Source organism: Triturus cristatus, chromosome 3_1 (genome assembly GCF_964204655.1).
Source record: "Triturus cristatus chromosome 3_1, aTriCri1.1, whole genome shotgun sequence".
In the NCBI taxonomy this organism is placed as follows: Eukaryota; Metazoa; Chordata; class Amphibia; order Caudata; family Salamandridae; genus Triturus; species Triturus cristatus.
In genome coordinates this window covers 1,036,585,064-1,036,609,428 of record NC_140583.1, presented here as the reverse complement: position 1 = coordinate 1,036,609,428, position 24,365 = coordinate 1,036,585,064, and the positions used below count along the sequence as shown (strand labels likewise).

General features: G+C 41.4%; 1 protein-coding gene across 1 annotated transcript in view; it reads left to right on the top strand.

Moving 5' to 3' along the window:
- ACMSD (aminocarboxymuconate semialdehyde decarboxylase) overlaps positions 1–24,365 on the top strand; it is a 646,933-nt gene that overhangs the window by 321,216 nt on the left and 301,352 nt on the right. Inside the window, exon 4 of the mRNA XM_085645777.1 lies at positions 15,967–16,016. Within this exon, the coding sequence (XP_085501903.1) occupies positions 15,967–16,016 (50 nt within the window). The remainder of the gene's footprint in view (positions 1–15,966; positions 16,017–24,365) is intronic.

The following is a 24,365-nucleotide window of genomic DNA, read 5'->3' as shown; positions in this document are numbered from 1 at the left end:
ACAACATAGTGATCATGCATCCTTCTTGCTCAAAGCAAAAGATTCACACTGGATGGACAGAATGCAGAACAAATCAAAACATTCACCCCCAGTCAAGAGATCTAGGTTAAATCCATCATTCTTTTGCTCACCATGCCACCCCAGTTTAGACCTGGCTATATGCAAATCAGTCTTGACCCTGTGCCTCATGGGAACAGTCCAGCCCGAACTGCCAAGCCAGGTCCCCCTGGACCAGAAACAAGCATCCTAGGACCGGTTTTGGGGTTTCACCCCTCATCAGCCAGGATAGCTTGACTCCAGTGGCACAGTGAGCCCAGGACCCACGTCTGGGCATACCTGGCACACTTAAGGCGAGAAAACAAAAGACACATAATAGATGGACGGAATGCAGAACAAACTAAAACATTCACTCCCAGTCAAGAGATCTGGGTTAAATCCATCATTCTTTTGCTCACAATGCCACCCCAGTTTAGACCTGGCTATATGTAAATCAGTCTTGACCACGTGCCTCATGGGAACAGTCCAGCCTGAAATGCCAAGCCAGGTCCTCCCTGGACCGGAAACAAGCATCCTAGGACCGGTTTCGGGGTTTCACCCCTCATCAGCCAGGACCGCTTGATTCCAGTGGCACAGTGAGCCCAGGACCCACGTCTGGGCATACCTGGCGCACTTAGGGCGAGAAAGCAAAAGACACACAATAGATGGATGGAATGCAGAACAAATCAAAACATTCACCCCCAGTAAAGAGATCTGGGTTGAATCCATCATTCTTTTGCTAACCATGTTACCCCAGCTTGGCAGTTTGGGCTGGACTGTTCCCACAAGGAACAGGGTCAAGACTGATTTGCATATAGCTGGGTCTAAACTGGGGTGGAGTGGTGAGCAAAAGAAGGATGGATTTAACCTAGATCACTGTGACTGGGGGTGAATGTTTGCATTGTCCAGCATTCCGTCCATCAATTGTTTCTTTTGCATATGTCGCCCTAAGTGAGAAGGGTATGCCCAGACATGGGTCCCGTGCTAACTACACCACTGGATTCAAGCTAGCCTGGCTTATGAAGGGTGATGCCCTGAAACCGGTCCTAGGATGCTTGTTTCTGTTCCAGGGAGGACCTGGCTTGGCAGTTCGGGCTGGACTGTTCCCACAAGGAACAGGGTCAAGACTGATTTGCATATAGCTGGGTCTAAACTGTGGTGGTGTGAGCAAAATAATGATGGCTTTAACCCAGATCCCTGTGACTGGGGGTGAATGTTTGCATTGTCCATCATTCCGTCCATCAATTGTTTATTTTTCTTGCCAAAAGGTGCATATCCCATAAGGCACACATTCAGCACAGTTGAGTCAAAGGTGTTGCCATACCACAAGCAGAGAGGGGACATGCCTTCAACAGTACAGTGCATGGACTACGCATATCAGGAATATGTCACCATAATGCTTTACTACATTTCTTGTCTGTACCGTACTCACAGAAGTAAAAAGTCCCCGTAAAGAAGTATGAAAAGTCAAGTATGACACCAAGCAGGAATAGCAATTTAGCAACAATGAATGTTTAATTGATAAATGGCACCATCACTTCTTAGCTCAATATGCACTCCTCTACTCTCAAGTGCACAAATATGCCATACCTAAATCTGTATTATACATTAGTCCTGGTGTGACTTGCCCATTACATATTGATGTGCATGTAAACAAGTATTTTGGGAAAGTCATCAGTGTCAGTGAACAATTATTCAGTCATGTCTGTTATCATCTGCGCACATACCCCGGCAGCAAAAAATCAGAAATAGGACAGATGTATTATCCATGTGAGCATCTGCGTGCAATATTCCAAAACACACATCACCCTGCCACTCGCACATAATGTGATGTGGGGGCAGGGTGATAGAACCTGAGCACCACTAATAGGTCTTTGGAAATCCAAAACCCTAAAATCTAGGCCCACTTACACACTGAACGTGGTGTCAACGTTGCGGGTAATGTGTGTTGTTACTGTCTGTTCAGCCTGCAACAACATTAGAAAGTCACGCTGCACCAGTCTCACAACGGTTATGCCAACAAGAGGGCAGTAGGCAATGCATGCATGGTAAAACATGCCCGACTCAATGACCACAAGAGAAATCTTAATAGCCAAAGTTAATTGGATATATATGTGTACTGCATTGACCAGCACACATAGAAACAGCAATTAGTCCATCATTGCAAATGTGCCTGAAGGGGTCCCTCCTCACACATAAACATTCCTGCACCAAACCCATGCACATGTGCACTACCCAGCAAAGCTGCCTGTCTGTGAGCCAAAATGACAAGACAAGTGACAGTGCATGATGAAATGCTTGCCTGCATCATAAACATGTTAACATGGTGCAGTCCACAGTTACTGAAGTGGCTGAGTGTGGAGTTCATCCTTAAAGGAGCAGCCCAAACTCTGTCACTTCCTCGTGTTTATAGAACCCCTGATGAAAGAAAGACATCTGCTGGCCAACAATGCACAAGTGTCCCAACTGTGACCGATAACCATATTTCCTCAAGCTTGCAACATCTCACCATTGGAAATGCACATAAGTGAAAGGGTCACTGGGTGAAAGGGATAAGGGGCAGTAAAGCCAAAGCTGTACCATCCCTGCACCTCAACATGCATCCATTAAGATGTGATCACTCCCTTTGACTTAACAAAATGCCAAAGTACCTACACTTTGTGTATCATGGCAAATCAAGTATACCTCCCTGCCCATAACATGTGGCACATCACATCAACCCAGATCACACCAGTGGGATAGCCCTAATCATGGCATGACAACAATCATGTTGCATTGCCAACAGCAAGGTGTGGCACCATGCAATCCACCTCTCCAAAAAAGAGCAATCTTTAAAAAGTATCAGGGTGTACTGAGCAGGGGTCACTCTCCCACCATGCAGTGCCTGACACATACATCTGAGCTAATCAACATTTACAATAATGTGGTACAAACTGCATCAGTCACTACTCTGCAGAGGACACAACTGGTGCTGCATGTGAGTAGAAATTGGTCACTCATATTTGACATACTTGTAAACTGTGAGATGATAATGTACAACTCTAACATCACATCTGTGATGTTGTACAATGAAACACTATCCATCATGTATTAGGTATCTCCTCCTAAACAATATGAAATTACATTGTCATGCTTGAACACTTATCCAATGCATGATCCTACTAGAAACACACATACAACTGCATCTTCCCTTTACATTTGCATAGGGAGAAACATCGCAAACACAAGGAGATGATGGATGGAGCACTGAAACTTTTCAGACACTCATCCCCAGTCACAGATTTGGGTTGAATCCATCATCATTCTTTAGCTCACTTTGCCACCCCAGTTCAGACACATCTATATGCATATCGGTCTTGACCCTGTGCCTCATGGGAACAAACTGCCAAGCCATGTCTTCCCTGGACCGGAACAAGCATCCTGGGACCGGTTTCAGGATAACAGCTGATTCAAGCTAGCCTGCCTGATGAAGGGTGTTACCCAGAAACCAGTCCCAGGATGCTTGTTTCTGGTTCAGGGAAGACCTGGCTTGGCAGTTCGGGCTGGACTGTTCCCATGTGGCACAGGGTCAAGACTGATTTGCATATAGCTGGGTATGAACTGAGGTGGCAAAGTGAGCTAAAGAATGATGATGGTGAGGAAATATGAATTTTTATGGTCAATTGTGTCCCCTATCTAGACCCCAACGGCTCCATGTACATGCTACAAGTACATGTATGTTCCCTCCACTTCAAGCTATGAAGACGCAAATACAATTGTGTCCAACGTTAATATGTACTCTTTCATATCTGCCATGAATGGGCCAGATATTCCGTTCCTAAGTATGCCTTGCCACCGTCTTTATATGGTATACTTCTCACGTTTTCCAGCTCTGGCAAGGTAGGCCCTGAATTCTGCCATCGAGCTTTTTCCTGCTTCTGCCTCTGAATGCTCCAGCCTGGACCTGCATCTGTATCCATGAACTTTGTCTTACTTCCTGCGCGGCTAACGGTGCCTAGCCCGGCCTGTTGCCTGCCAAAACTGTATTCAGCCTTCAAGTTATCTGTTCCGCTCCTCAAGAAATGCATTCCTGTCTAAGTAGCTTAGGTAAACATCCCTCTAGCTGCAGAGCAAAGGGCCCGGCCTTACTGTCTCCGTGCAAGTAATTCATGACTTTCGTTACCATGGTAGGCCCATGCCCCTCGCATCTCATGTAGACACTTAGACGCTTGTACACGCACTAGCAGTCAGTATAGAATAGGATCTGTCCGAGAAGACCTTTCCTTCCAGATAATATAGTTCCTTAAACACAAGATATTAGATATGATTTAGGACTAGGTTGTCCTGACACCCCAGACTTCTGTCTCCTCATGTAGGGCTAAATGTCAAGTTCCCTTCACCCTCTAGTTATGCGTCAATCACACGTCATGCGGCTGCGCGCGCATCTCTGCCATGTATTTTTGCTGACTTTGCAGGATTCTCTTATGGATCCACCCACATGTGTCATCATCATAATGACGTTTTTAGTATACGCCTCTATGCACGCCTATTGTAACGCCTTTTCTATTACGTATGTGTATTCTTATCAGCTGTAACGCCTCCTGCATCTGTCTTTACTGTAATGCATTACTATATATGCTTTAACCTGTCAATAATGTATTGCTGATCCCTTCCTGAACCTTCGTGGTGACGGAACTCGATTGCCTGGTTCGAACCATCATTCCTTTGTAAGGAATAAATTCCCTATTATACCCTCGAATACCACAGATTCTGCCTCTTATTTTTACTGAGTTATTCGTATTGTATTTTACCGCATAAATTAAGTCTAGGTAATTTAAATTTACCACATAATTGGCGCCCGAATAGGGACACCTCTCACACCCCACGCGCCGGAGGTGCGTTGCAGACCCGGTCTCCTGCCACAGCCGGACGGACAATTACGCGTACCCGCAGGATTTCCTGTATCTCCCTCAGGCCAACGGGGGCGACTGAGGCTGCGATCAACACCCAGACGAGGCGGTGAGGAGTGCGGAGAATCCCGACCAGAGCCTAGCTGAGAGAGCAAGATCCGAGGTATACAGAGGCCCACCAGATTCCGAAGTTCCGAAGTATCTAAGTCACAAGTCGAGTCCAGTCCAGTTTGGTCTAGTCCAGTCCAGACTTCCGAGGCCTTCCGTTCCGTGCTTCCCGGTGAGTACCGTTGCTGGGGACGCATCTAGACGTGCGCATTAATTTGTGCCGGTCAAGACGGGTCTGGGTACACAGACCTGGTCTGCACTGTTTTAGCAGTGTATCTGTGCTGTTTAGTAGTACATACAGTATATTTAGTATTATGCAGTTAACTAGTTTTATTCTAATTATTATTGTTCGTTCTAAAAAGTTTTGATATGTTTTAAATGTCGTGGTATGAGTGATTGTTCGATCTTCATTATTGTGTTTATTGTAATTATTGTGTTCAAGACTAAGTAAGAATTAAGTAATAAGGTTCAAGATGCCGTTATTTTCAAAATTAAGACAGATAAAAACTAGAAAAGGGATACTCGAGGAAGCTGTTCCCATCCCACCTAGGGACACTCCAGGGTACTTTATGTACCATAAACATGGCCTAGATGCCGTATTATATCTTGATCTATGGGTGGACTACACCAAGGATTTAGCAGAGAGTCAGAGATGGCCCGCTGCTGGAACATGGGATGCAGATTGCATCATGAGAATAGAAGAAGCGTTATGGAAAAAGAAAGCCAGACAGTCACAGAAAGATGCCATTGAACTATGGCGTAAAGAATCGCATAGGCGCACAGAGAAAGCGCTCAGAAAAGAAGAGAAAAGTAGGGAAGATTCAGAAAAGGCCCGAGAAAACATATTAATTGACGAAGGTACCCGAGTAAAAACAGAACAAGTAGACAGACAACGAAACACTCTTATGAATGGTATGTATCCTCTTCTGGCCGAGGGTTTGCCTAAGGCCACCTTGGAGGTACCAAAAGATCTGCCACCTCCGTTACTCCCGATTAAAGTACATCCCAAGACCGCAAAAGACATTTTCCTTTCTTCTTATTTAGACGATGCAGCCCCTGAATATGCTAATGGTGCGCAGCCACGCACACCACCCGTTAACGACGCTCAACCCCAAAATCAGCTGCACTCACCTCCGCAACAACAAACTCCTACTCAAGTTCTAACCATTCCATCTGTTTCTACAGTCCTTCCTGCACCCACACTCTCTACCCTACACCCAACAAATCCTTTTGGACTTGGCACCTCAGGGGGTGCGACAGGAGGTTTTTCCACGCCACCGCCAACAACTAGATTGACTTATAGGGATTTAGCATATCAACGTACACCCCAAAGAATATCAGACAATATATTAAACGAGCCTCTTTCCGATTGTAGATATGATCCAGTGCCAGGAAAACACGACAGAATGATGCTGTCTTCAGTACGTTTGCGACGAGCTGCACAATATTTAATGACGTTACCAGGAATGGTTGAACATCTAGACAAAATATATCGCTTTATCCAAACAGGGCAAGGTCCTGAAAGTATTGCCGAAGCCATGGAATACCAGAAAGTAGACATACAAAAATTACTGTTACGCTTTTTCGTAAACTGTTTGATCAGAAATAGAGATAGGCCTGAGGTAGATTCGGAGGAAATGCAAGCACTTACCAAATGGGGTCAGAATATAACAGACGGGAGACATGATAAACAGAAGTGTATAGAAGCCATGTGCCGAAGGATCAGAAAAGAAGTAGAACGAATACATGAAAGCAGAGTAGATGCAGATAAAACTGAATCAGAGGAAGAGGAGGAGGAACAGTCAGAAATGAACACAGGACAATTTGAATTACCAGCTAAACAAATGATAGCTTATGTAGGAAAAGGAAGATCTTTTAATAAAACAATACGTCCGATACGTCCAGAATGTAACAGAATTGTTCAAACAGTTATTACAAATCCAAGGACCCCTGAACACTTATTCCAGGCTACTGATAAATCACTTCGAGAACGAAGGGAGTACCATATGCTCGATTCTATGGATGAACAAGAATTAGCCAGGTCAGCAGTACAATGGGCTGACAGCTCTGAAAAATACAGTGATGATGCGCTAGCACACACGTTTCTGAATCTCGCCCCAGACGAACAGCGTTTGGCTAGTATATACATGATACAACATCTCCTTATATTATATAAAGGCCATCACTCCGATCCTGGTCCCCTACCTGATATATTGATAGAACTGCTCATGAATAAATGGAGAGGTTTAGGTACCGATCTAATTAAAGTAATTCTAGAATACAGACATAGATATAGTGCCTTTTTGTGTCCAGAACATGATCCAGCTCCTTCCATGGAGAGAAAACCGTATTACATAGACAGACAGAATCCCTTACGCGAAGTACACCCAGTAAGAAATGATGACAATACGTTTAGACGCGTGTTTGTGTACACGCCCATAACTAAAATAGAACTATTGGAAATGAAAAAATTGGTGCCCAGCCATGACAAAGATCCAGCAGGTTTTCACCGTGAACTAAAGGACATGTTACTCATGGGTGATTATACCTATCCTGAGGGGAACAACCTTTACAACGCAACTTTTACAACGCACTACCATTACAACGCATTTTTTACAACGCATAATCCATTACAACGCATGATATTACAACGCATGACACTACAACGCATTTTTAAAAACTACCTTTACAACGCATTCCATTACAACGCATACTACCATTACAACGCATACCATTACAACGCATAATATTACACTATACTATCCAACACTTTCCCTACTGATGCACCCCCGTGGAGTTAGAATAGTAATTTTTACCCCTATACTATCCAACACTTACCCTACTGTTGCACCCCCTGGAGTTAGAATAGTAATTTTTACCCCTATACTATCCAACACTTACCCTACTGATGCACCCCCTGGAGTTAGAATAGTAATTTTTACCCCTATACTAACCAACACTTACCCTACTGATGCACCCCCTGGAGTTAGAATAGTAATTTTTACCCCTATACTATCCAACACTTACCCTACTGATGCACCCCCTGGAGTTAGAATAGTAATTTTTACCCCTATACTATCCAACACTTACCCTACTGATGCACCCCCTGGAGTTAGAATAGTAATTTTTACCCCTATACTATCCAACACTTTCCCTACTGATGCACCCCCTGGAGTTAGAATAGTAATTTTTACCCCTATACTATCCAACACTTTCCCTACTGATGCACCCCCTGGAGTTAGAATAGTAATTTTTACCCCTATACTATCCAACACTTACCCTACTGTTGCACCCCCTGGAGTTAGAATAGTAATTTTTACCCCTATACTATCCAACACTTTCCCTACTGTTGCACCCCCTGGAGTTAGAATAGTATTTTTTACCCCTACACTATCCAACACTTACCCTACTGTTGCACCCCCTGGAGTTAGAATAGTAATTTTTACCCCTACACTATCCAACACTTACCCAACTGTTGCACCCCCTGGAGTTAGAATAGTAATTTTTACCCCTATACTATCTAATACTTACCTTAAATGCAATTTAATATTATGCGTTGTAATGGTATGCGTTGTAAAGGTAGTATGCGTTGTAATGGTAGTGCGTTGTAAAGGTATTTCTTAAAAATGCGTTGTAGTGTCATGCGTTGTAATGTCATGCGATGTAATGGATTATGCGTTGTAAAAAATGCGTTGTAAGTGCATGCGTTGTAATAGTGTGCGTTGTAACGTCATACATCCCTATCCTGACATTATGAAAATATTGAAAGTATTATTGCCTGCCGGTATTTATGAGAAACTCAAGGAAAAAGAATGGGAGGTGGGAGACCAAAAGATTGATTGGACCGCATTGGAAACTGAAGAAAATAGCAGAACTGCAGGCGTAGGGCTTGGGGACAAAACAAAAGCATTGCCAGGTCTATTAGTACAAGTATTGCCACGTTTGTTAACTACGAAAAAGGAAGATTGGGGAGCAATCTCAGCTTGTAAACAGAAACCCGATGAAGACACTAGTGATTTTTATTCCCGATTTGAAAAATGTTTTGGTATTAATAGCGGCCTGAAAGCAAATAGTGAGTCATATCCACATCTTTTTGTAACAAAACTAGTCGAGAATTCCCTGCCGCAGGTTAAAAACAGAGTATTGAAAGTTGAGAGCACTTGGCAAGCTAACACTCCTTCACAAATGTTACAAATGTTACAGTATCACCAGAATAGAATTAGAGAAGAACAAGAACACGAACAAAGACGTATGAAAGACACGAAAATGAAAATGCTTGTCGCTCAGTCAATTCCAGCTGACGGTCATAAAAAGGGTGCGACACAGTCCAGTAACTCAGCGGTTTCCGTTAAAGGGACATGCAACTATTGTAAACAGCCAGGTCATTATATAAACAATTGTGCAGTTCTGAAACATAATATCTCCACGGGTAAAACCAAGGAGAGACCACGTCCGCCTAGACAGGATCAGATCCAACAACAAGTACCTCAGAATATACAGCCTATGCAAGCTGCACAACAGACCGTACCACAACAACAGCCACAGCCTATTGCTGCAACACAAAACACGACACAACAGATGTACCAGTATGCACAAAATGACTATCCAGAGTATCAGCGTTACACATGAAATAGCCTAGAGAGGGAAGTTGGCTTACCCCTTATTGAGGTTCCTGTAGATCAAGAGGGTCCTTATGTACAGAGTCAAGTATTAGGGAAAGACAGAAAGTTTTTACTTGATACAGGGGCAAGCAGAACAACTATAAGTCACGATGAGGTCCCAGGGGCACCCCTCTCAGGCTCACAAAATATTTCCCTTGGTTTTTCAGGAAAGCCCACTATTAACGAAGTATCACAACCACTTGCATTTACAGTCGGTCCATTAACACGGACTACAGATCTATTGCTTACGAAATCATGCCCAGAAAACTTGTTAGGTATAAAAACATTGAAAGCTCTAGGAGCTATAATATGTTGTTCTCCGGACGGAGTACGACTATTTTTGCGTGACTTTAAAGGTCACTACGTGTCTAGAGACATGGATCACCGGTTACAGAATCTACCTGCACACTTATGGGCACAAGGCCCCACTGATGTAGGTTGTATGCACATTACACCATATCGAGTCACACTCAAAACAGGAGTGGTATTACCACGAATGCGACAATACAAGTTACCGCCAGATGCTGTAGTGGCTTTACTGCAAATCATTGACGAGCTCATTGCACAAGGAGTGGTTGTAGAAACCGACTCCAATGTATGTAATTCTCCGATTATTCCGATTCTTAAACGAACCGACCCAAAAGCACCCCCAGTATATCGATTAGTTATTGATCTGCGAGAATTGAATAAATGCATTGTACCACAATATCCCGTGGTCCCAGATATCTCTTCATTACTGACAGCTATTGATTCAGAGGCAACGTTCTTTACTGTAATTGACCTCAAGAACGCCTTCTTCAGCGTGCCAATAGATCCGGAAAGCCAATATTTGTTCGGATTCAGTTTAAATGGACGAAGTTTTAAATTCGCACGCGCACCTCAAGGATTTACAGAAAGTCCTAGCATCTACAGCCAAGCACTGAAAAGACAACTTGACAGTATCCACATGCCTGTTAACACTGCACTGCTTCAGTATGTCGATGATCTGCTGATCACCGCCCTGGCAGTCATGGTAGACAGTATTTAGAATTACTCAAAAATCAACCCTGTCTGTATTTATCTGTAAAACTCAGTAAAAACGGAAAACAGGGAGCCTTAATCATAATTAATGCTGACTTGGAGACACTAACTTGCTGCTGTTTTATTGCAGTCTGAGATATTACATCCTCGCTACAAGTAAAACTTTTTATGACATTATCATCACTACTACTTTGCCGAAACCAGCTTACTGGAGTAACCTTTAGTGATATTTTCGAATTTGTGAATCTGCAAACCTGTAAAGTCTCTGTAACCTGAACAGTACCTATACATTCTGATTTTGTGAGATCTGCTAAATGCATTATTTGGCTACATATATCTAACAAGCTCTTGCAAAGCCAATAGGCCTAGTGTTCGCTGATGCGACAGTTAATTTTTTTAAATGAAAACATATGCTACAAAATAAAATGAAGCAAAACATGCAGCCACCTAAACGTGTCTGTGATATGCTCACAATAAAATATATATTTTTTAAAACATTCATTGAGTTGTTTGCTTTACTAATTATGTTTTTTAAATAAGACATCTTTCATTTATGACACACATTTTATCATTATTATTTGTGAAAGAGACAAGCATAAATCATCACCCACAAAACTCTCAAATTCCAGATAGCACCATTGTTACTTTGTCGCTTAAATTGTTTATTACAGCAACTTTAATATTCACTATTTAACTGGGCACCTAATTTGCAAGAGCATTTAAACATTAGCCCCACTCTCTCTTTCTACACTCCCAAGAGTGTTATCATCTCTGGGAAATCTGACAACTGACCAGAATACTAGAGAGAGGGAGAGCAATGGTAACAAGATCATAAAGGACCAGCCACCATGCCTTCCCATTATATGTCCTCCAGTTCTCTCTAAAAGAGGCTAACTTAAACCAGTTCCACATCATTCCCCCTTGACCTTCTACACCAATCAATAAATCACAATCTTGGTTACCCATTCGCAGCTAGCACCACCACAGCATGTCAGTTGAGAAATTCTGACACAAATTAATCCACAAAGAAGCTCAAATACTCACACGTGCTCACAAATATTCCAAACACAGAATATTAAAAGTCGCATCTGACTTCTGACTCAACAATATTATCCCCACAACCAATATTTCTGCACCCTCATCTGGCTCTAATCCACTACATATAATGACAATTCTTTACACAGCTCTTTTAATAAATCCCTCTCTCACAATGCACTCATCACAATTTCCAACATTATTAAACAATCCCTTCAAATAGCACATATCCCTTCTTCCTGAACTCATCTGGTCCGTTTATCCTTTTCCTGAACCATACCATCTCTCTATCCCCCATCGTAAGCTGAGCTCTAGAGAGAGGTTACAAAATCATGACACCAGTTGTACCATGTGTAGTAATCTGGGCCTTGCCCTGCTGTAGCATTTAAAAAAGCAATAGCTTGTGTCAGTGATTCTTAACCCTTTGACTTCTCTGGACCCCCACTTAATCATTACTGGATCCCGGTGACCCACACTGAGTAATAATTGGAATGGGGGGACCCAAACTGAGTCATTACTGGAAACCGGGGACCCCAGCCTAAGCATTTTCAATAATCTCAACTGCAAAACACCACACAAAATGTACAAAAGCGAGCATTCAGCAAACAAATGCACAAATTTTGAAATACCTACTGTAATTCACAAGCAAATTGAGGCCACTCATCATCCATACTATACTCTGATCAACTTGCAGTGCTCCCACAAAACAATCTGAGGATACTAACTTCAATTTTAGCCCCCAATTTCAAATGTTCCCACATTTATGGAACGTTTTAAAATTTTACATTTTACATTTTGTTTTTTATACTTTATTAATTAGTTAACATTATTTAACTAAGCAGTCGCTGATAGCATGTTTCAGCAACATCTAGGAGTTGGTATCTGATGTATAGCAGGAGCTGTACTGGACTAAACTTAGTCATTACTCATGCATTGTGGCTTCAAACGTCATTATAAATCAAAACATTGCTCTCCTCCATGTCAGTAGAGGATTTCACCCCTTTTTTACTTACTTTATGAAGTCAGAGAAGTGGAAGAGTCAACAAGGAGCCCTAAAATAAACTCATTAATCAACAGTGAAACAAACTATGAAACCATAAATATCTGGGGAAGTTATTAACTTTGTTATTTGACAATTTCACTGACACTTATGTGCCACAGTATGGGCGCATGAACAATGAAAATAAGAGTCTAAGGACTCACTGGCATTACACAGGATTAGTGGCTAATAATTACACAAATATTGTGACCGACAAACCAAATGGAAAAAGGTTCAAATCCAGAGAACGTGTCATCAGAACTTGTGGCCCTTAGAGCTGAATACAAACACAAATACTGGAAGCAAAACAATCTTTGATACAAAAAGATGGGATGATAAAATTAAGTGGGCCTCCAATCATGACTCCAAGCAAATCTGGGGATTGCTCCCTATCCTTGACTACCTGGAATTATGCAAGAGTAATGTTAATTCAGAGACATGGGTATCCTATCTTTCTGAACTATACTACTATCTACAAATGGATGACAACATACCAAACTGGGTGTACAACAAATCCTTAGAACTTTGTGACATAATTATAATATCTGGTGTGAAACAAGCAAAATTAACTGCTGCTCACGGAACCAATGGTATACCAGACAGTGTCCTACAATTTGATTTTGAGTTTTGGTCTCTTCCTTTAATGATGGCCTAAAGTGCATATTAGAATCAATCAGAAACTATCCAAAAGGCATGGAGAGGGACATGGAGAGGTCCTATGGACCTCCAAAGTCGTAATAAGGACTTTAGTCTTCGGCATGCCCCCTTGGGGTGGACACAACAAGCATTGGTTATGAATTGCACGATTGTCAGTATCGCACTTTTTCTGCCTTATTTCACATAGGATGACACCTCCGGAACAAAGTCTGTTCACCAGTGGAGAAAAGGAATGGCATGGTATACTTCATGTGGTAAGATAATATTGTCTGTGTACCACACATATGATGACATGGGCAAAGAACTGTGTTCCAGCATTTTGAGCACATTTGCATGGCATGGGAGCGCCGCACTGGCTTGGCACAATTTCTTCAGTGCTATGTGCTATCATGAATGTTGTGTAATGCTTTTTTATAGTTTCTCTAAAAATTGCAAGAAGGTTGGTGAAAATCATAAGCTACAAACCACTTAAGTGTTTACGCATGCTTTAGCACACATGCAACCACTGACTAGGGTTCCCCTAGCAACTTGATCCTTAAGAAAGCCACTGTGACTCAAAAAGCATGCATATTTGGCTGAAACATGTTGACCTAACTGTGGATGTGAGAGACCATTATTACCTCGGTTCACGTCCACCATCACTGTTTTTTATCCTACCCAATGGATCCACTATTAAACTTCCTAAGGGACGGATCATCTTGAGGCAGTTTTAATTCACCCACAAACTCATGATTTCACAAAAAACCCCGCTCCATTATAATCAGGCATTGTAGCACACCTGAGATGCGTTAGGCATTTTGGTTGAGAACTCAATGATGAAGCATGCCACCAACTACGATGGTGGGTAAGGGTTCTTTTAAAAAACCAAATGATTTTTCTGGATAAGTGAGTGAAAGGCATTCTTGAGGTTACATTGAGATGGTAGTGAGCTTGTTTTCATTTGATTGTTACATTGATAATGGGAAGAGACACAAGCTTTTCTCACCTTCTCACTCTCCTATTTTGTTGACCTTACTTCTAATCTCTACATAATATTTATAAAAAAAAAACATTCAGGAACTTATTTAACCCTCATGCTTGTTCTTCCCCTGCTATGTGAAGCTCCCATCATTCAGAGCTAGGTCTGTGCTACCAAAGCAACACAGAATCAACATAGCCCAGCAGTCACGAAAAATAAAAACAAAGGAGGGTGGCACTAGTAGTAGGAATATATTAATAGTTTTGATGATATTATGTTGAAACTTTGGACCCACAAATGTATTCATATCAGCATGTACCTCATAGTGGAATTTCACATTTAGGGCCTAATTGCGAGTACTGCGGTTCTGGGACCGTGGATGGCAGACCGACTGCCGCCATTGAATCGGGCCTCCTGCTCGATTAAGATGGTGGCATTGGGATCACCACAAGACCTCCACCACCGCCAGGATCCAGAATCATGAGGCGGTGGGGAGAGCAGACAGGAATCACGGAGGTGCTGATGCCAGCACCGCCGTGCAGATTATGACCTGCCTTTTCACCAAGCAGGTGGGTATCCCGCCATGAAAGGCTTGGCGGAAAGGCATGCAAAGGAGCCCCCAACAGGACCCCCAGATAAGTCTGCCCATGGGTTGCGTGCGGGTGGCACCTGAAGTACTCCCCCAAAATTGCGCAGTTGTGGGCGCACGGTGGGGCATGCGTGACATGGTGCATGCCACACCATGCACTAACGTGCTGGAGGCACTGCCATGGCGGCGGTATGCTGTTTAGGCTTTACTATGAGCCAAACATTTCTTCTGCCAGGACACCGCCACATCTAACACCGCTAGCCCTGGATTACTGTTGTAATCCAGCAGGCGGGAATGCCGACAGCTTGGCTTGACAGCGGTCCTACAGGAAGACTGCCAAAGTCGTAATAAGTTGCTCAGTCATTTATACCCATGATTTGCTTTCTCATAGCAAAATGAAAGGATATCAAAACCATGTAACATAATTCTTACTGGTCGTTACATTTCTCCTTCAAGACCCATACAGAATTTATTGGCAGTGTAAAGTATTCTGCAGAAAGTGAGTATTTTATTCAATGCTCCTTTTCAGAGAAAAGTGGAATTACTGCAGGAAGGAGTAAGCTGCTACTAAATCACTGCAGAGAAAACTAGTGCTCAATCTAGAATATATCGCTGCTCTTTAAATGTGGAATAATAGGCCAAAACTCAATTTTCATGTTATTCTACATGGACATGTAAATTGCCATTTGTATCACAGTTAACTGTTGTGCTAATACACATGAATTGTGTTATTACTACTAACGGTCAGATAATCTCTAAATAAAGATATAAATGGGATTTATCTTAATTTCTCTATATTACAGTCCACTTGTGTCTTTATTTTAATTAATTATTTGTGAGCCACATCTTGTGAAAACACTGCATGCATACTAAGGTATGCTCTGAAATGTTGTCCATTGTATTGAGCCACTGTCTATAGAACATAATGTATGGCGTTCCATTTCTGATTTCTTTATTTGCATACTTGTTTTTAGGGGTTACAGTGCAAGTACTTTCTACAGTTCCTGTAATGTTCAGCTATTGGGTATGTACACTATGCTAGACTTGGCCAATATTTCTTTTTACAATAACTACAATGTCACTGTGATCATCATATGTAAATATGATGCCAATGCTTTACCAGTCTGTTATGAATGCATCACAATGTAAGAACATTTATTCAAATTGTGGCAAAAAGGCAATGCATTGCCAATCCATACAAATATTGTAAGTGTTTTAAGAGTGACATTGCTTGTCGGGCATAAGATTTTGCTCTCCATTCTGTCCATGTACTGTGGACAAATTATGTGGTTTTTTTCTTTTTCTATTGTGGCAAATTTTTAACGAGATGTGATACACTGAAAAGGGTAGTGTGAGATAACATCAAGAACAATAATATTGTGACATGAATATCATGTCAAAAATATAATCTACAAAGGACCGAATTTGCTTACTTTGTATGTAAAGTAACAAACATATTTTAAGAAAAAGCATGATTCATCTGTTAGATTTACTATTCCTACTGCAATTTAAGGAAAAATATAGAAAGTGTTGGACTATGGAGGGTATAAATGTACTATTCCCAGGCCAACATCAATACAAGCAGGGAAACTGTTGGACTTTGTGTGGGTTACATTTACTATTTCCACTCCAACATATTTAAAAACATGGAAAGTGTTTCACTTATATTACACAATATACTTTTCCAACTCCTAATCAATTAGAAAAAAAAAAATTAAATATCTAACATCATAAAATTATTACAACATATTCAAAGTTTTATATATATATGAAGACACAATCCTGGCACTGAGTTTAATTTGGCAAAACGTGCAGGGACGGACCACAAGAAATAAATTGTGGTTTCTTTACGTGTAGTTTATTTCACATGACGTGTTTCGACCGGGTATATATATATATATATATATATATATATATATATATATATATATATATATATATTATCTACTGGCGGTCGCCAGTAGATAGTTATAGTTAGGACCATGTTTCCATAGGAAATCCGCAACATTCTATTTTGAATAACTTTTGCTCCGATTGATGAATCCTCGCGAAATTTTCAAAATAGGTGGGGTGCTCCGCTCCGCTCCTTCCCTGAAAGTCTCGGGGGGATTCGTCAAGCGGGAGCTGAGAAAAAGGGGGGTCCCAAAACGCAACATTTAAGCCACTCCAAAATGGCGCTGCATTTGATTATATAATGAAACAAAGGTGAATGCACATACCATGTAAATCAGTCCCTTGTCGCTGTCTAAATGTTGTTTTAAACCAATCGCAAACGAAAAAGCAATGTCGTGAGCAAGGTAGCGTGAGGCTATCGAAACGCGTTGACAAAGCGTCTCGTTGGAATAAAGGAGACCCGTTTGAAAAGAATCCTTTGGTGTGCTGCGTGATTTTTCTGGAAAGAAGCAATCGGATATCTAATATATATATATATATATATATATATATATATATATATATATATATATATATATATATATATATATATATATATATATATATATATATATATATATATATATATATATATATATATATATATATATTATCTACTGGCGGTCGCCAGTAGATAGTTATAGTTAGGACCGTGTTTCCATAGGAAATCCGCAACATTCTATTTTGAATAACTTTTGCGCCGATTGATGAATCCTCGCGAAATTTTCAAAATAGGTGGGGTGCTCCGCTCCGCTCCTTCCCTGAAAGTCTCGGGGGGATTCGTCAAGCGGGGGCTGAGAAAAAGGGGGGTCCCAAAACGCGTTTTCCCCATGCATTTTTCCATAGGACCTTTAGTCCAAGCTACAGCCCGAACGGCTGAACAGAATTACTTGAAATTTGGCAGAGAGGTAGTCCTCAGGTCAGGGATGTGCCTTTTGCAGGTCTGGTGTAAATCTGTTCAGTATTACCTGAGAAAATAGCATTTAAATCAATATATATATCTATAAGCGCGCTCCGAGCGCGTACGGTAAGCTTACCGTACGTGCACGCTGACGTGCGCGAGCTTAATTCTGATTGGTGGTTACATGACTGTAAACATTCGAATCGGTCGAAATCAGGAAGTGTCGGCCGCCATTTTGTCTCTCGCAGTCTGAGGGGGTGAAAAACAAAGGTGGAGAACGTGGAAAGGGGCAGGGTGGACAGTTCCTGACCCCCTAGCCTTTGTCAGGGGGTCCCAGAAGGACCCCCAAGGGCCAAAATTTCCTTTAATTTTTTGCGAAAAATCGCGGAGTACGCGTAGCGTGCGCGTACGGTAGAAATGGAAAAATTCCGCGAACTGCGTAACATGCGCGCGCGGTGCGCGAGGCTCACCGAGCGCCCAAAGCGCGCGCACGGTGCGGGAAGCGAACCGTGCGCGTAAAAAACCTTAAAAAAAAAAAAAAAAAAAAACATAACTTAGCATTTAAAAAACCGTACAAATTCACTGAAAAAACCATAGGTTTCACACACGTTATAGTTAGGAATTAGCATTTAAAAAACCTTGCAAATTCACTTAAAACACCATAGGTTTCACACATGTTATAGTTAGCTGGACATTTCACTCGTGAAAAACCATTGAAATTCCCCCGTTATAGTTAGTGCAGGCAACTATAACTCACGCGACCGCAATCCTCTGCTGATGACGTCAGATATTACATCACTGATGACATATGTGTCTTTCTGAAAAAAAAATATTTGTAATATATGTATAGCTAAAAATTAATGGAAGAAGACATGGGTAAATAAGTGTCTAAATACAGTGATGTAATATCTGACGTCATCAGCAGAGGATTGCGGTCGCGTGAGTTATAGTTGCCTGCACTAACTATAACGGGGGAATTTCAATGGTTTTTCACGAGTGAAATGTCCAGCTAACTATAACATGTGTGAAACCTATGGTTTTTTAAGTGAAAATATATATATATATATATATATATATATATATATATATTATCTACTGGCGGTCGCCAGTAGATAGTTATAGTTAGGACCACGTTTCCATAGGAAATCCGCAACATTCTATTTGGAATAACTTTGGCGCCGGTCTACGAATCCTCGCGAAATTTTCAAAATAGGTGGGGCGCTATGCTCCGCTCCTACCCTGAAAGTCTCGGGGGGATTCCTCAAGCGGGGGCTGAGATAAAAGGGGGGTCCCAAAATGCGTTTTTCCCATGCATTTTTCCATAGGACCTTTAGACACAGCTACAGCCCGAACGGCTGAACAGAGTTCCTTGAAATTTGGCAGAGAGGTAGTCTACAGGTCAAGGAAGTGCCTTTTGTAGGTTTGGTGTAAATCTGTTCAGTAGAATCTGAGAAAATAGCCTTTAAATCAATATATATATCTGTGGCAGCTTACCGTGCGCTTACCGTGCGCTTACCGTACGCATACGGTGACGTGCGCGAGCGCGATTCTGATTGGCTGTTAGATCTTAGTAAACATTCGAATCGGTCGAAACCAGGAAGTGGCGGCCGCCATTTTCTCTCTCGCACTCTGACAGGGGGTTGAAAAACAAAGTGCAAAAACATGTAAAGGGGCTGTTTAGACAGCTCTCAAGCACCTAGCCATGTCGACGGAGTCCCCAACGATCCCCCAAATGAAAAAAGGCAATTTTAATTTTTTCGATAATTTCGCCGATTATGCTTACCGTACGCGTACGGTAGAAAATAATTTTTAAAAAAAAGAAAAATATCCACATTCTCCCCACCCCGTGTGCAAATGGTGCCCGAAGTGCACCATTAGTGCATGGCTTATCATTTATAAATAAAACATATATTTTACCTGTCATAACGATGCTCATCATATGTCCTCCATGTGCGCACGGTGCGCGAAGCGCATCGTGTGTTCATGGCCCATCTAGCGTAACGTGAGCACGCGGTGCGCGAAGCGCACCGCGTGCTCACTGTGTGCGCACGGTGCGCGAAGCGCACCGTGCGCGCACGGAACGAACTGCGTTAAGTGGGCGCGCACGCCACAAATGGCGTAAAGTAACTTAGCATTTAAAAAACCGTACAAATTCACTGAAAAAACCATAGGTTTCACACACGTTATAGTTAGGAATTAGCATTTAAAAAACCTTGCAAATTCATTGAAAAAACCATAGGTTTCACACATGTTATAGTTAGCTGGACATTTTACTGATAAAAAACCAATGAAATTCCCCCGTTATAGTTACTGTAGGCAACTATAACTCACGCGACCGTAATCCTCTGCTGATGACATATGTGTCTTTATGAAAACAAAATATTTGTAATATATGTATAGCTAAAATTTAATGGAAGAAGACATGGGCAAATAAGTGTCTAAATACAGTATTAGCATCAGCAGAGGATTGCGGTCGCGTGAGTTATAGTTGCCTACAGTAACTATAACGGGGGAATTTCATTGGTTTTTTATCAGTAAAATGTCCAGCTAACTATAACATGTGTGAAACCTATGTTTTTTTCAGTGAATATATATATATATACACACACATAGATATATATGTATGCACAAACGATCACCTCCAGACGGAAAGACCAGAGGACACAGCAGGGGATATTCAGGCAGCCATTTATTTACAAAGCGCAGGGCATGATGCATTTCGGCGAGTGTGCCTTCCTCAGTTTTTTTTTGTTGTTTTTTTTTCCTCAGTTGCCTGTTGCACCGAGATTAGCTCAATCCCTCCTTTAAAGGTTACACGGCACTCCTATTGGCGGGAGTTCAGCTTGCTCCGCTACTAATTGTCAGCAGCTGCAGTCCCAATGTACCAGACTCCAATTACCAGCATGAATCATTCCACTGATGTCAGGGCTGTTATGCCTTTGTTAAAGGAGGGAAAGGTTTATTAGCAACCGAGGGAATCCCAAAATAACAGTGTTCATGTAAAACTTACGTACAGTAGAGCAAAAAATCTAAAGAGATGAACTAGTTCACAGCCACTTCAACACAAAAAAACAGAAAACGTGGATGAATGTAAAGGGTTTCTTTAAATGCTCAACGTGTAAAGTGTGTCAAATTGCACAAAATACGAAGGCAATAACAATGGCAAATCGTAAAAAATTGATAATTAATTAACTTATAAATTGGAAAAGTCAGTTTGTGATTTACATCATTGAGTGCCCCTGCAAACTGAAGTACTTAGGGAGCACGGTTTGTGAACTCAAAAAACGAATACTGGAGCATGTAAGGGCCACGGTGAACAAGGATCGAAGTTATGCTGTGGCTGAACACATGGAGAAATGTCATGAAGGGGACTGGAAGAAATTAAAATGTTATGCCGTGGAAATGGTTGATTGCCGTGTGAGAGGTGCCAATCGAGAAAAGACCTTAAGACAAAGGGAATCACGCCATATCCTATCTTTCAGAACCCTGGTTCCTTTTGGCCTCAACAAGGATGAGGAGATGTACTCACACGTGTAATGATATCAGAAGATACATTGTAAATGAAGCATATAAGTGCAAGGTTCTTAAAAACTGGACACAAAATGAAAAAAATGAAAAAATTGGAAATATAGGAACCTGGTTCCCGAAAATGTATTGATGAAGGCTTTTTCTCTATACACAGGTTTTTGGTAATAGAAGTAAAAATGAACTTTGGAAATTGGTTTTAATCACACATACACTTCACTGGTTACTGCGATGAACTTTGATAGGCAATTATGTTGATAAGTCACCTTCTTGAAAGCCCACTAGAGGGCAAAATTATAGAGTTATTGGTACATACCAAATAAGAGTTGATTTATGAGGTGTGCCCACTAGAGGGCAGGATACAACATAGTTGATGATCAAAAAGCCAATGTACAATAATAACAATAGTTCATCGCAAAAATGACAATTGGTATAATATACACTGTATTGTTATAGTATTATCACTGATTTTGTTTGCACATTTTATTCACATTCACTCACTGTTATTGTTTATAAATGCTAAAAAACTACATCTACCAGAATACCAAGCGTTAGAAAAATAGGATGTGACAACTTGTCATGTGATTCATTTAAATATAATTGCAATTGAAGCGCGGGCTACCCGTGAGCAAGGTCTGAGGGCATTCTGAAACGCATTGGGTTTTTGTAAGTGGTTGAAGAATGTTGCCGCTTAAATAAAATCGAGGAGCGTGCCACAAAATTGCCAATGAGTGCGTGTGGATTCTTTCTCTAAAAGAGGAAATTGTGGTGATTTATTACAGCCGGGCTCTGCCGTTTCCACGGACCGCACCGTCACAGAGCGCCGTAAATGCTGATAGAACGAGCCTTTTATGTGTGGATGTATATATATATATATAATATAAATAAATAACTTCAAACTTAAAAAAGACAAAAATTATTTAATAAAATAAATAAATGCATTTAAAATAAATATATTTCCCTTCCTACTACCCAAAAAATAAACAGCCCCTAAATAATGATAGCGATGAATTATAAATAAAACTAAAATGCCATTAAAATACAAATTATAGAAGAAAAGAGTGGTATGGGTGAGTTAAAAATATTGTACTAGTACCCTCTGTGCTAGTGGTGGTAGTAAAAGTGGTTATATCAGGCCTTTAGGTTTACTACCACCACTAGCACCGAGATACGCAGAAGGAAAATACTCCCAACTCTGACAACCCGATCAAGAGTATTACTCTTGACTACAGTTTTTAACCATATCATACGTTCCCCAGAATAAAACATTTCAGGGTACTAGTATGATATTTTTAACTCACCCACACCACTCCCCACACACCCGCATTCACCACTGCGGCGTTTCTCTAAAAAGATTTCCGACAAAGAGCCATATCATGGGGCATGTGGGGGACAGCAGCACCACCCCCACGAGGAGCAACGCCCAATTATGAAGTATGACACTCGTCTGGGTGTGTGAGGGCACTTCTCTAACAAGGAGGAATTCCCCCCTCACCTCTTGATATCTAATCTTCTGAGGAGTTAAGGCTTTCTTTCATCTGTAATTCCAGCAGCCTAATATGCCACTTTTTCTAGAGGAACAGTTACCCTCCTGGGATTGACCTGTATATCTTGGGAGCACGGGTACTGGACCTATTTCTATTAGCTCCCAGTCCCCCCATCTTCAGTATTTTTGATATCTATACACAGGGCAGACATCTCAGAATGATTTGTCTGGTGCAAAACAAAAACGATCCCACAGAGGGAGCTGATGCATTGACAAGCATGTACATGCTTTGGTTCTTGCTAGTCCTTGTGTGTGTATGCATGGTCATGCACTTGTCGCAATTTTGGAATTTAATTAAGTGTTCTAAGATAGTTGGTGACAATCAGCGAACAGCAAATGAGAAATAAAGAATTATGCACATCAGTGTTAAAAGAAAGCAATGTGCAGCTGCTGGGTCCTGGCAGAAATTTTAAAGAAAGTTCTGTGGGTACAGAAAGAGGAGAGGCAGGGAGCAGAGGACGTTGGAGCAAGTGACCTAGAATCAGTGCACATCTGCCAGGTCCTCATTTAAAGAACTGACATATTTTTTAAAGTTTTTAAAAGATAATTAAGCAGGAGTAGAAAGGGGAGGATCAGGTAAGCAAGGCACACATTAGGGGCAAATAATCAGACAGGTGAGATAAGGTACTTGAAGATAGTTAACTCAAATGAGCAGTAAAAAGTCATTAATCAAAAAAGATGTAAAGAAGATATGCTCTAGGAGTGGGACAAACATACGAATTGAGAGGAAAGACACCAACTAAGGAGCAAGGAACTGAGATAGACAAAAATGCATCCAGTCATCAGCAAGGAGCTGACCCAAATCCCAGTCTGTATAATTGTATTATAGACAGTAGGTCTTCAAACACAGACAGATAAATTGGCTGTAAGCGAGACCTAAAACAATGATAAAATGGAAAGAAAGGCATTAGCAAAGTGTAAGACCGGCCCACAAGTCCTAGCACTCAATTGCAATAATTTGATAAATCCAACCACAATGAAAGGCTACTAACAGGGTCGTCATTTAGTAGCGCTGTCTGCTCATTAACAAGTGAAATAAACCACTGGTGAAGTCCTGCTCAGAAAGGCACTTGGCTGAGAACACACTGGTGTCAGCTCCCACTATAATAGCCTCCGAAAAACCAGCAACATATAGAGAACAGAGTAGCTGCAACTCACACCAAATATGTCCAAATTATGACGAATAGTGAAGGATGTGTTCTTTGTACACCAAAAGGATGGAAGGACAGATGGGTGCTGAATGGGTAAACTCAGAGAAAAGAGGAGGGTGAGGAGACCCATATGCTAAAAATGACTCAAATTGGAGCAAGGCGAAGGCACAGAAAGATATGGGTGAGAGACATAAATGTGATTTGATTGATGGGAAAGTAGAGAGTGGCTTGAGTGGCAGTGCCAAGGAGACTTTGACCAAATCGGATTTCTTCTATGCTCTCTATTTCCGCCTGAAAATGAAGGCGGCTGTAATACAA